Here is a 12,880-nt window from a genome sequence, read left to right as displayed (position 1 = left end):
TGTGTGAGTGAGTCCTGCTGCCTGGGGCTCACTCACTCCACACTTGTAAATTGCGCCTGCACCAGGCTTTTTCTTATTTGCAAAGTTTGGCTCATGTGCACAGATAGGCTGCCCCCACACCCACAGAAAGGACTGCTTCCTACAACCAGAATGGAAACAACATTCAGAGCAATGAAAACAAGTTCATTTGATGCAAAGAACTGTTAACAAAAACCATGTCCAGCTATTGTAGATCTGGCAACTTAAACAAAACGGCAACAAAAAACAAACAAACATTGGCATAGCCAATAGGTCTCGCTTTTTGGACCCTATAAGTATTTAGTTATGCAGCAGAATATCCTTGGTGCAACAACACCAACTGTTGCATGGCTAAACACTTGTAAGGTCCCAAATGCAAGACCTATTGGCTATGCCAATGCTTGTTGGTGTTTGAGACCGTGTTTGTGACTCACAGATTTGCAACCTAGACAGTTGAAATCAACTTGCTTGCATCAATTACGGACAGTTGATTCTGTGCTGTTGAAGCTGCTGTTTTAGCAAAGTCTGATATCTAAGTCTCCTACTTTATAGTTGCTTTCTAGGTCCGACAACTCACCAACTATGAAGAGCAATTTAGAACACTGAGACTGCATGATCTTCCTCTTGTGACTTTCAACAAGAGGTCTTTGAAAATGTTAATACAGCACCCCGATGTAAAAAAATAATTATGCTGTGCCTGCCAAGAATTTATGATATTTTGTAAAATTATTCTATAGAGTTGGCAGCGCTAAACATGTATTACAACTTACACTGCAATTATGTTAATTTATCCATTTAAAAAAATGCAATCGAATAAAGCCTGCTGTTGCTGAAGTGTAGTAGTATGCAAAAAGAACAATGGATGAACAGAGAGCAGAACTATGTCATACATTCACCCCAGTACAGTGATCTGGGCCCAAATTCATCGTATTCTTGCTCACCATGCCATTCCAGAATGAACCCATCCATAATCAGATCAGTCTTGGCCCTGTGCCCAATGGGAACAGCCCAGCCTGAACTGCCAGGCCAGGTCCTCTTTGGACTGGAAACAAGCATCCTAGGACCGGTTTCAGGGTTTCACTCCTCATCAGCCAGGATAGCTTGACTCCAGTGACATGGAGAGCCTGGGATCCACGTCTGGGCATACCCGTCCCACTCAGGGTGACAAATGCAAAAACAACAATGCAGAATGCAGAACTATGTCATACGTTAACCCCAGTACAGTGATCTGGGCCTGAATCCATTGTTTTTAGGTCTCTCCTGCTTGGCGAGGCTTCTAGCAAGGACTTTCAACTAGGAGCACACCCTTGCTCGTGTGCTTAATTTGTTGTTACTCACAGGTTATTGGCCTTTGCGTGCGTCTGTCTAAGAAAGCACGCAATTGGCAAAAGGCGAGTGCATGTCCGGCCTTCTCTCTCCCCTGACCTAGAGAGCTCTGGAGCGAGCAGCAGCGTGGCCGGGTGCCAGCTGCATACCTCTCATTGCTTTCAGTACATGCGCACCACGCTTGTTTTTTCCTTCCACCCACTCTACCCGCAGTCCTCCTTCGGCCAAGGAATATACTCCTGAGTTTTTTGTTTTTTTTGCATCTGGGACTTGTGCTTCTGGTTTATTAATGGGATAAAAAAAATTGTGTGAGCAAATTTTCGTAATAGTTTGTCCTCCGGTAGAAGAAGCTCAGAGGAAGTAATTCCTCTTTCATGGAGCATTTCTGCCAGTTCTTTATTTGAGGCAATAACTGCTCGGAGAGGCAGGCTAGCCCGGTCACTGTAAGCTTCAGAGAGAGGGCTGTTTTAATGGGAGGGCATGACAATCAGGAGATAGCAGGATAATGGCTGCCATGCGGAGGCAAGGGCCGGGAGGGAAGAGTGCGTATCTTTATTCCCTTCTTCTGCAGGCCAGGTGGGACCCTTGGGCATGGCGGGGTTGTGCAGCTGGGGAGGTGTAGTAGGCATCGTGCCCATCCTGCCTTCTTGTTTTCCTCTCTCCAATTTCCTGATGCAGGAAATGTGACCAAGCGCTAATTTGCGGTTTGAAGCAGGTGCAGGCAGAGTAGGTGGGGGCAGAATGTCTACATCCCTCCGGCAGCTGTCTGTCCAGTCTCCCTCAAAATATCACCTGTTACCAAGGAGGATACTCGAATAATGGCCACACCGATGAATCCTGCCCGTCGCGCTGTCCTGGCCTTTGTGTATGCATCCATAGCAATCACCTGTCAGTAGAACACAAATATTCACTATACATGTAGACTCCAGACTAACACAGTGAAATAGTAAATCTGTAAAACCAGACCCTTTTGGTGCACACTCATAGGCTATAGATATGTTAATGAGTCCTCCCTGGACAAATTGCAAGTAGTCCAGAACACCGCGGCCGGATTAGTAGCAAATGCCCCTCCCAGAACAGCCTCGATCCCGCTACTAGACAAACTCCACTGGCTTCCAGTGAGAAAACAAGTGAATTTCAAGATCTGTTGCACCGTCTTCAAAGCTCTTAATGGGCTGGGACCCCCTTACTTGTCCGACAAACTGTCAAGGTACACTCCCTCTAGGCCTCTTCGGTCCGGATCCAAGTTACTTCTCTGCACCCCAAGAATTAAAAAAGCTTGCATGGGTGGCAGTGCGTTTACTAACCCCCACTCTCTTGAACAAACTTCCCTGCCGATTACACGAATGCCTGCACCTCCTACAATTCAGGAAGCTGCTAAAAACCGATCTCTTCTGAGGTGTGTTCGTTCTGGCTTAAGCACACTGCCCCAGCACGGAGATACCCCTGTCGGGGTGATTCGGGAGCTATACAAATTCACAAATATCAAATAGATGGCAGCACCTGGGGCCAGAGTCTGGATAATATTGCGTTAAGAAAGACGACGAAGTGTGAGGAGGACTCTGCAGTCTCAATATTTAATTTCACATTGTCATCGTTTCTGCTAGAGCACGGAGGGCCGCAATGGGATTTTCACATTTTTTAAGGTTTGCTGCGCCAGCACTTTGTGAACCACTATCACCAGGTACACGCATAGAGAACACACCGGGCTTCTGCGTACACGAGAGGAGACACTTTGAGTGGCTTCCTGCACGTCCTGACTTAAGGAGGTGTTGCAAATGGTGCATTTTGAGCTTTCTGCTGAGGATCAGGTGAATTTTTCAGAACAGCAAAAAATAGCAAAATGCCTCTTGGCCCAGCTATAATTATTATTTTGAACTAGATATCAGATTAGGGGATTTAAACTGAAAATTCAAGCCCTTTGATTGACACGATCAGTTGTGCTCAGACCTCAGTAACCTTTATATGAAATATAGTAAGGCAGCCAGGAAAAGCGAGCTTCGTTTGTTTCCTATTCCATATCGTGAATGTGGTTATTGTACTCCCTCACTTTGTTTATTTGTTCCTTTTGTTGTGTTCTTTTTGTGTTCAAATATTTTATTGATTTTGATCATATATAAACAAGACCATACAAAAAAGAGCATCGGAAAACAGGTACACAAATGTTATAGTTTGCTAGCTAGTGAACTATCTAACAGTTAACTTTTTAACCCCTTGGCTGCGGGGCAGATTCCCCCGCTGTGCTGGGGGAAGGGGGGGCGCGCACAGCGTCCCGGTGGTCGTCGAGCTCAGCTCGTCATGAGCCACGTTTCTCGTGGGCTCATGACGAGATGAGCTCGTCATGACCACGCCCGTTCCTTGGAACGCCCAGCACAGCAGGGGAATTAGCCGTGTACCTCAGCGTTCTAACGGTCATGACGAGCTCAGCTTGTCATGAGCACACGAGAACTGTGGCTCATGACGAGCTGAGCTCGTCATGAGCGTCGGAGGGGTTAATATCGGCTGAACAATCTTAAGTACCCATGAATATAATTATATACTGTAATAAAAAAAAGAAAAGGAAGACAAGAATATCAAACATTTGCAATGCAATAGGTCTCACATGTACACAAGTTTAAGCTATTGGCATTGTAAATGACAATGCCTTTTATTTATGTTTTAAAAACAAAAATAAAAGGCATTGCTATTTGCGATGTCAGTAGCTCAAACTCGCGTAAATGCGCGACCTATTGCATTGCAAATGCTTGTTTTGATCACCATGCCATTCCAGTTTGAACGCAGCCATATGCCAATCAGTCTTGACCCTGTGCTCAATGGGAACAGTCCAGCCTGAACTGCCAGGCCTGGTCCTCCCTGTACTGGAAACAAGCATCCTCGGATGTAGACGTAGCCACATTGTGATCCTTTTTTCAGAAACGGGGAAGGGACTTTGTGGTTTATTTAAAACCCCTCGACATTTGACACCTAGTCCCAGCCAGGGCAGGAGTGACAAATATATTGCTGATAGCTCATTACAGAGTGGCTACTGCCATTCTTCTTTTAATTTTTTTTATTTTTATTAAAAGACAGCACTGCTTTCAGCATGAATCTCCTCTTGACTAGTACCTGCAAATCATCCTGCCCCCTCCAAGAGATGAATTCCGCTCCCACCTCCATTTTGAAGACCTCCAATGCACACCTTACCCATTTACTTTTATGTATATTGCTGTTTTTTGTTCTGTACAGAGCTTAATTTCTGATTTCTAGGCTTGCTCTTAATAACCCTAGATAAAACATATGAGAATAATGTGAGTAGCATAGACCGCTGCAGTACCATCCAGATAACCTAGCTGTAGTCTGCTGTGGCGCCCTGGGCAGTTGTATCTGGAGACTCTGCAGCAAGGGCCTCCGGGACCAATGCAATATTTTCAGTTTTATCATAGGTGTAATTTGTGCAGTTTAGAGCCAACATTGTTCAAACATGTACTTCATTACAGATGCACTGTCGGTGTTACAAAGAAACCATAAATAAAAGTAAAATGACTAAGCACTAGAAGAACACCGTTGCCATTATGTTTTATGGTACAGAACTCTTGATAACTGCAGATTATAAATTATGACACCGTCAAAATCCTATCAGAATTCACAATAACAGAAATTGAAACCCTAAATTTGTACGTATTTAACTTTTCTTAGTGATGCATGTTCATGCTTTCAGTTTTCCCTAAATTATAATTTTTGTTAATTACAGGGGCAAATTGAAGGGTTCTTGTTGAAGGTGGAAAATACGACCCACGGCTCTGAATGAAGACTCCTTTGCTTTTCTAGCCTTGTTTTCCAGCACTACAAGGGTCTTTGAATGAGGATGACAATGGAAGAGATGAAGAATGAAGCAGAGACCACTTCTATGGTTTCCATGCCTTTGTATGCTGTTATGTATCCAGTGTTTAATGAGGCAAGTAGTACTTATTTCTCGGGAGATGTTCTTGTTACAAGAGTGACAGGGTGAAAGAAGAGACCGGAGGATTATAGCACTATGTACCAATTAATTTGAAAGAATGGCAAAGGGTTTGTGGAGTACCACAGGTGTTTTGAAAGACTGTACCATTGTTCAGTGAATGCACATCTCCGTGTAGAAGAACTTCACAAGATGTAATTTTCTCTTTCTTTAATTTGTGAGAACTAAATGCCTATATGCCCACAAGAATAGCGTTCATTTTTTAGGGAAAACTGCTAGCTTTTTGTTTACAGGCAGACTGATTTTTCAACACCAATCGCTAATTCACGTTCAATTTATCAGTGAGTAACAAATGACCAACGCTGAAATGATTAGGCCAGTGCAGGCAGAATCACTTTTTAAGATTTGAAAGACTTTCTCAGTAGGATGGTGAGTTCTGTTTGAATCTGATGTTACTCTCAACCTGTTGTCTTTGACCTGAGCCGATTGACCGGGTAGTGGATGATATGAATAAAAAGGTTTTGCTTCCACTAGCTGGAGGTAAGCACGTGATTGAAGCCAGACCGGGTTGAAGGACAACTTTTCTTCTAGATCTGGCATTAGACTGATGTCAACCATAAAGTGATGACCTTCCTGCCCAGATGTTTGGCTGACATGAAGGAGGGTTGCAAACGTTGAAACATTTCTCAAGCCATGCTCCTCTGTCTTTTCTGACCCCGTTATTTGATGTTTACATGATCAAAGGAGACGGTAATTGGCCCACGTGTTCCAGATAATTATGTGTCTATAATGGAATATAGACTTCTGTATATGTTTGTGTGGAAAATCAGTATTCATCTAGATCTTTCTTTTTGTCTTTTTTTTCCAAATGATTTTATTAGGAAAAGTTTTTTTTATTTGTGATTTAGCTATTAACTTTCTTAAGGATTCTTCACTAATGGCTTTTTGAAGGCGAGGGTGTTCAACATGTTACTCAAAGTTGTATACCTGTTTTAAAGTTTGTGTATAGTTGAAAGCAGAGCATGGAGAATGTTCTACCAGGAAGTTGAAAATCAAGGCAAACTCACCAGACAGCTAGTGGTGGAGAATAAGTCTCCTTCAGTAATTTGACCCGATATCAGATGCCAAACTACAGTGACATGGACTTAGATTATTAGATTCCTCATGCTGCAGATTTTATGCTCGATTGAATTTACTGAAACTGTTACAACAGTGTGGTGCATTAGTCTTTAATGTAGCTGACTTTCTCATTTTATATGAACGCTTATATTGCATATTATCCAAGCCTAACATTTTCACTTTGTCTAAAAATAGGTTTTACAACTTGAGACTTTGAATTTTAAGACTGGACTAAGTTGTAAAACACTTGTTTGCACAACAATTTTATAAAAAATCCAATTTAACATGACTTTAATATATTGCATGATCACCAACCAGTTGGTCCCTTAGCACTTTGGTGAATTTATCAAGGAAGCTTCCTGGGGAATGCCACGTTGCATGCATTAATCCAGTTAATAGTGCAATAGTGCAATGTGAACGGGTGTAGGGTGTTGCTTGTAGATGGGGTCCATAGAGGTGTGGGTCTCAAGGCAGAACTGTATCTGATATGTAGTAGAGAATGGGTTGTCACTTCAAGGTGTAAGCAGTGGCCATGTTGGTCCTCTGACCCTCTGCCTAACAGCATATGCTGTAGAAGTACAGCCAGTTTGTTTTTGTCTTCCTTGCCCGTGTACTGCACCGTTGGATTGCTATATTTTGTGTTCGGTGGGTGATCGTACTGGTGCTGAAGGGATCGTGAAATGTCTTCTGTAGTTGTTCATCTTAGTCTGTATTAGTAGAGTCTTCTGAATTTTCTTAGTTAGTGGAATTGTCTGGTTTATCTAGTTTTGCTATGGTACTTTAATTTTTTCAGTACTCTGAATAGAATTCATCTTAGCCCCCTTTCATGGTTTCCATGTTACCTTTGCCATCTCATGGTTTTCTAAGGGTAATAATATATTTCTCGTAGGGGTGTATTCATTAGATTGAATGATTATTCCGATGTAGAACTCTAACCACAGATTCTTCACCTTGTGCTATTTCCCAGGTGTCCGACTTGATCCAGAAACTTTTAGAGCAGTTCCCCTGCCTGCTACTAGGCGTTGTTGTGTGGCTCCACACCAACGTTGTTCCACTCTGGAAGTGACGAGCGGAACCGCATCTAAGTGATAGGAAGTGAGGTCTGTTCCTTTATTTCTGTTTCTTCAGATGCAAGTTCAGATTTTTTCCTTACTCTTTTGACATGCATCTTAACACAATTCTTCAACTTTATGGAAGGGAAATGTCACCCCACCCCCTTCCTAAAAACCACATTGTTCAAGCTGTGCAGGGACTGTCACAAACTCATGTCTGTGACGGACTCTTTCAAAGGTTGTCTGGTGCCTAGGGTCAGAGCAAGACTCCAGGGACTGTACTGGCTACGCCAAGATTAATCCGAAGAACATATGGGACAATGAGTCAAAACTCGGTGTCACGAAACACAAGAAGACTCCATGCTGCAACTGGTTTAAGTCAAAAGGAAGGTTCCATGCTCGCTGCAGAAGACTGTCCTTCCGCAGATTGTTATCTCAGGTAGTCTTAGTGTAACTATAGCAAACACATGCAATCTAACCAGAAAATGACCCCATCTCACAGCTTTCGAACTGTATAGAGGGCACAAGGGCATTAACATGCCTCCTGGTCTCACTTCTGAGCCACATCAGAGCGGGTCTATGTCCAGCTGCGACATTGCAGTAAGTGGAGGCCTTTAGAGAGGCCATTTTGGCCAGAGCAGCCATATCGTGGGTTCTGGCCTCAGAAGTGGGAACTAGGTGTTACTCTTGCTACTTCCTTGTGATGAAGAACATCAGCCTTTTTCCTTTTTTTGATCTTTGCCTTCTCAACGCCTTCCTGCAGAAGGACAAATTAAAGATGCTCATGCTAGCCGAGGTCCTCTCTGCCCTAGACTGTGGACACCAGATGGTGGTAATGGGATCTGAGGACTCCTATTTCCCCATCCCCGTCCTGCATTCACACAAGGTCTGTGCGTGGTTCACAGTGGGCCAGAAGCATTTTCAATTTGCTGTGCTCCCTTTTGGCCTCACTGGTTCCCGCCCGCACCGCCCTGCAAGTGTTCATGAATGTGAAGGCGGTGATCACAGCTCAGTCAGTGGTCCGGGGTGTAGGAAACAGTATGTTCGAGGCATATGAGCTGCAGATTACACACTGTGCATAGATGGCCTCCTAGTGTTGGGCCCGGATGTTTGCAGTTTGTTTTGTTGTAGAAAAGTCTTTGGAAGTCACAGGATAGGTGACTCCTCCTTTGAAGGATACTGCGCATGGGCATCGGCTCCATCCCCAGATTGTTTTTTTTCCGCCACCGGGCTCGGATGTGTTTCCAGCTCTCCGTGTTGGAACCGATTTCCTTCGGCGCGCAATCCTCACCAACTTACAGAAATTAGTTTAGAATGTTTTTCCAGTCGACGCTACTCTCAACACCGAAGATTTCGATTCCGGTCATAGTCGACGGCCTTCGGGTCTAACTAGGCCTCGACTTCAGCTCATGGAAAGGACGTCATTTAAAAAGTGGCCGCAATGTGGGTCTAAATTTCCCCACACTGACCTTCATGAAGTGTGTAACCTTTGCCTCTCCCCGGAGCACGAGGCCAGAGACTGTTCAGCTTGTGCCTCTTTCCGCTCCAAAAAGACTATCCGGGACCAAAGAGCTAGGAGAGCAATGGCTGGATCTTCAACTCCGATTCCAGACGATATCTTTGAAGAAGGTGTCGACGTCCCAGAACAACATGGCGTCAACAGCAACTCCGAGGCAGAAGATTTCGAAGTAGAGGACATCACTCCAGCACAGCAGGTCGTAAGTAAGACCGTCGACCCCGACCCTTCCTCGACACACCCAAAGAAGGCCCCGGTCACACCCTCACCCTCTGGCTCGGGTGCACACCGACACACTGCTTCTACTGACCCACCTTCTTGCCCGGCTAAGAAGCTAGCTAAGCCTTCCGGCGACTCTGGCTCGGGTCGACCTTCCCGCGGTGCCGGCGCACACCTACCGGCACCGAAAAAGACAACGACACCGGCATCCACACCATCGGCGCTGAAGCATACCGTGACTCCTTCGGCACCTAAACCCAGATCGGAGCCAAGCAAACTAGCTTCGGATTCAAAAAGACCACAGGAACTGAAAAAACCATCGGATCCCAAAAATATAACGGAGCAGAAAAAATCATCGGAGCCGAAAAAATCATCAAAGCCGAAATTTTTTCAAAAAAATCATCGGAGCCGAAACATTTTTTCAAAAATTATCGGAGCCGAAAAAATAATAAAAAATCATCGGAGCCGAAAAAATAAGAAAAAAATCGGAACTGAAAAAGACTGCTTCTCCGGTTAAAGACATTGCCAAGAAACCCCTTCGATGCCGAAACCCCCTCCGCACCTAAAGATCAGCCTCCTGCAGAGGACTTATTTCATCCAGACCCTGCACAAAAGACTCTGGTTAAAGATCCAATCACTGGTCAACTAACTTTAGCTTCAAAAAAGCGACCATTGGATACACCAGCGCCAGCTCCTCATGCAAAGAAAAAGGACATGGCTACCTCTCCTTTAAGACTTTCTTCCCCTTCTCCTTCACCTATGCCATCACCACCTGCTCCCCTACCACAACACTCCCCTACGTCCTCTAGCATACCAGATGATGACAACAGGGATGATGGCTCTGATGATATAGGGGGTAAAGTAGATGATCCATCTATTCCTCCAGGCTCACCTGACCCGTGGGATGATTAGAACACCCCGGACGTCCCAAATGTCACTCAAGATGACATATACCCCTTAAGGCCTTACCCACCAGAAGACACTATGGGTTTCAATCAGTTGATACACAGAGCTGCGCAATATCATGGGGTAGACATGCATACAGACCCTGTTGATGAAGACTTCCTAATGGATACCTTTGATAATGCACAAAGGTATTCATCCATTTTACCAATGCTTAAAGGAGTCATTAAGCATGCTCCTGAAGTCTTCAAGGACCCAGTCAGAACTCGGGTCATTAACCCTCGAATAGAGAAGAAATATAAAGCTGCCCCTTCAGACCCAGCATATATTAAAGGCCCAGTACCACTAGACTCACTTGTAGTTTCCAACGCATGCAAGAAAGCAAACTCACAAACATCAGGTGAAGCTCCCCCACCAGAGTCTAAGCTACTTGACGCATCAGGGAAAAGAACTGCATCTCAAGCAGCAAACATGTGGTGTATTGCCAATACACAAGCATTATTGACCAGATATGAAAGGGCACATTATGACGAATTAGAATCATTAATGCGACACCTTCCTGATAAGTACAAAGATGGAGCAAACGAGCTCATCCAAGAAGGAAAAAATATTACAAACACCTCTGTTAGGTGTGCACTTGATGCAGCAGACACTGTCTCCAGAGCAGTTAACACCAGTGTCTTAACGCGTAGACCTGCCTGGCTACGCAAATCAGGGTTCAAACCTGAAGTCCAAAGTGCTATACTTAATCAGCCCTTGGATGAGCAACACTTATTCGGACCCAATGTAGATGTATCACTTGAAAAAATGAAAAAGGATACAGATACAGCCAAATCTATGGGAGCCCTGCAGTCGCAGGCTCCCAGACGTTAATTTTGCCGCTCGTCTTACCGAGGCGCCACCAGGAGATACTCTTCAGACACACCTTCTACCTCGTACAAAGCCCCGACACAATCCACCTATAGTAAGGGCTACCAAAGGGGTGGTTACAGGGTGACAATAAAGGCAATAGAATCCAATAGAAATAGTCCCAAAGCATCAGGAAAACAAAAGAGTATACTCCCTCTATTTCCTAATCCCAAAGAAGGATGGATCTCCAAGACCTATCCTAGACCTCAGACCTCTAAACATTTACATACAGTCGGACCATTTTCATATGGTCACACTCCAAGTCCTTCCACTCCTGTTACAAAACGACTTCCTTGTCACTCTAGATCTCAAGGACGCCTATTTCCATATTCCCATCACCTCAGCGCACAGAAAATATCTCTGATTCGTGCTAGACTGGCAGCACTACCAGTTCAAAGTGCTCCCATTCGGAATGACCACAGCGCCAAGGGTGTTTTACAAAATGCCTAGCAGTAGTAGCAGCACACTTAAGAAGACAACATCTTCATGTCTTCCCATACCTAGACGACTGGCTCAGAAAAACCGTCATAACATAACAGCGGACGCATCGCTCTCCGGCTGGGTAGCTCACCTACTGAATCACACCATGCAAGGCAGGTGGACACCGCAACAAAAGTTACTCCACATCAACCACTTGGAGTTGCTAGCTGTTTTTCTAGCTTTAAAGGCTTTCCAAAATCAAGTGTCAGGCAAAGCTGTCTTAGTCCGCACAGTCAATGACAGCCATGTACTACATAAACAAACAAGGGGGGACACACTCTCTGCAGCTCTTTGTTAGCACAACCGATATGGAGATGGGCTATACCACTAAAGATCTTCCTCTTAGCCCAACACGCCCCAGGAGTACAAAACACCATAGCAGATCCGCTAAGTCGACAAACACAGCAGATCCACGAGTGGGAACTTCATCCGCAAGTTCTTCAACCGTTCTTACAAATGTGGGGACAACCTCAGATAGACCTCTTCACCGCCCACGAAAATGCAAAATGGCCAAACTTAGCCGCCAGATACCCACACCCATTGTCCAAAGGCAATGCGATATGGATGAACTGGTCAGGACAATTTGCGTACGCTTTCCTCCTCTCCCACTACTTCCGTTAGTGATACACAAACTACAGCAGCATTCCCTCATTCTAGTCACTCCAACTTGGGCCAGACAACCGTGGTACACCACGCTGCTGCAACTATCTGTAGTACCACACCAAAAATGAAGCCTATCTCCACGCCTATTAACACAGAACCATGGAGAGATCAGACACCCGGACCAAGCTCAGCTCAACCTAGCGATCTGGCTCCTGAAGTCATAGTTTGGTTACCTCATCCTTCCTCCAGAATGTATGAACGTTCTCAAAGAAGTTAGGCGTCCCACTACTAGAGCATGCTATGCTGCTAAGTGGAAAAGTGGAAAATCCTTTAGACGTGTCTATTCAACACATCATAGGATATCTATTACACCTTCAAAAGTGTAACTTAGCCTATGCATCTATCAGGCTACACCTCGCTGCTATTGCAGCATACTTACAAAATAGACAACATCTAGAGTACCAGCTATAAAGGCTTTCATGGAAGGACTCAAAAGAATAATTCTTCCCAGAACGCCACCTTCACCAGTGTGGAACTTAAACATTGTCCTCACACGATTAATGGGACCTCCCTTTGAACCCTTACATAAATGTGAACTGCAATTCCTAACCTGGAAAGTAGCTTTACTCTTAGCTATTACTTCTCTCAGACGAGTTAGTGAACTACAAGCATTTACCATTCAAGAACCCTTTCTGCAAATGCATCATAACAAAGTAGTTCTCCGCACTAATCCTAAATTTCTTCCAAAAGTCATTTCACCATTCCATCTAAATCAATCTGTTGAGCTGCCCATATTTT

General features: G+C 44.5%; 1 protein-coding gene across 2 annotated transcripts in view; it reads left to right on the top strand.

Annotated features, from left to right (window-relative positions):
* The window catches only part of PDCD10 (programmed cell death 10), a 186,512-nt gene that overhangs the window by 44,699 nt on the left and 128,933 nt on the right, over window positions 1-12,880 (top strand). For both annotated transcript variants that reach the window (XM_078665863.1, XM_078665864.1), the window contains exon 2: window positions 5,075-5,278. In XM_078665863.1, coding sequence (XP_078521989.1) covers window positions 5,183-5,278 — 96 coding nt within the window. In that variant the 5' untranslated portion in view covers window positions 5,075-5,182. The remainder of the gene's footprint in view (window positions 1-5,074; window positions 5,279-12,880) is intronic.

The sequence above is a fragment of the Lissotriton helveticus genome, chromosome 11 (assembly GCF_964261635.1).
Source record: "Lissotriton helveticus chromosome 11, aLisHel1.1, whole genome shotgun sequence".
NCBI lineage: Eukaryota > Metazoa > Chordata > Amphibia > Caudata > Salamandridae > Lissotriton > Lissotriton helveticus.
Note: the sequence above shows the minus strand (reverse complement) of the source record. Positions and strands in the feature narration are given on the sequence as shown.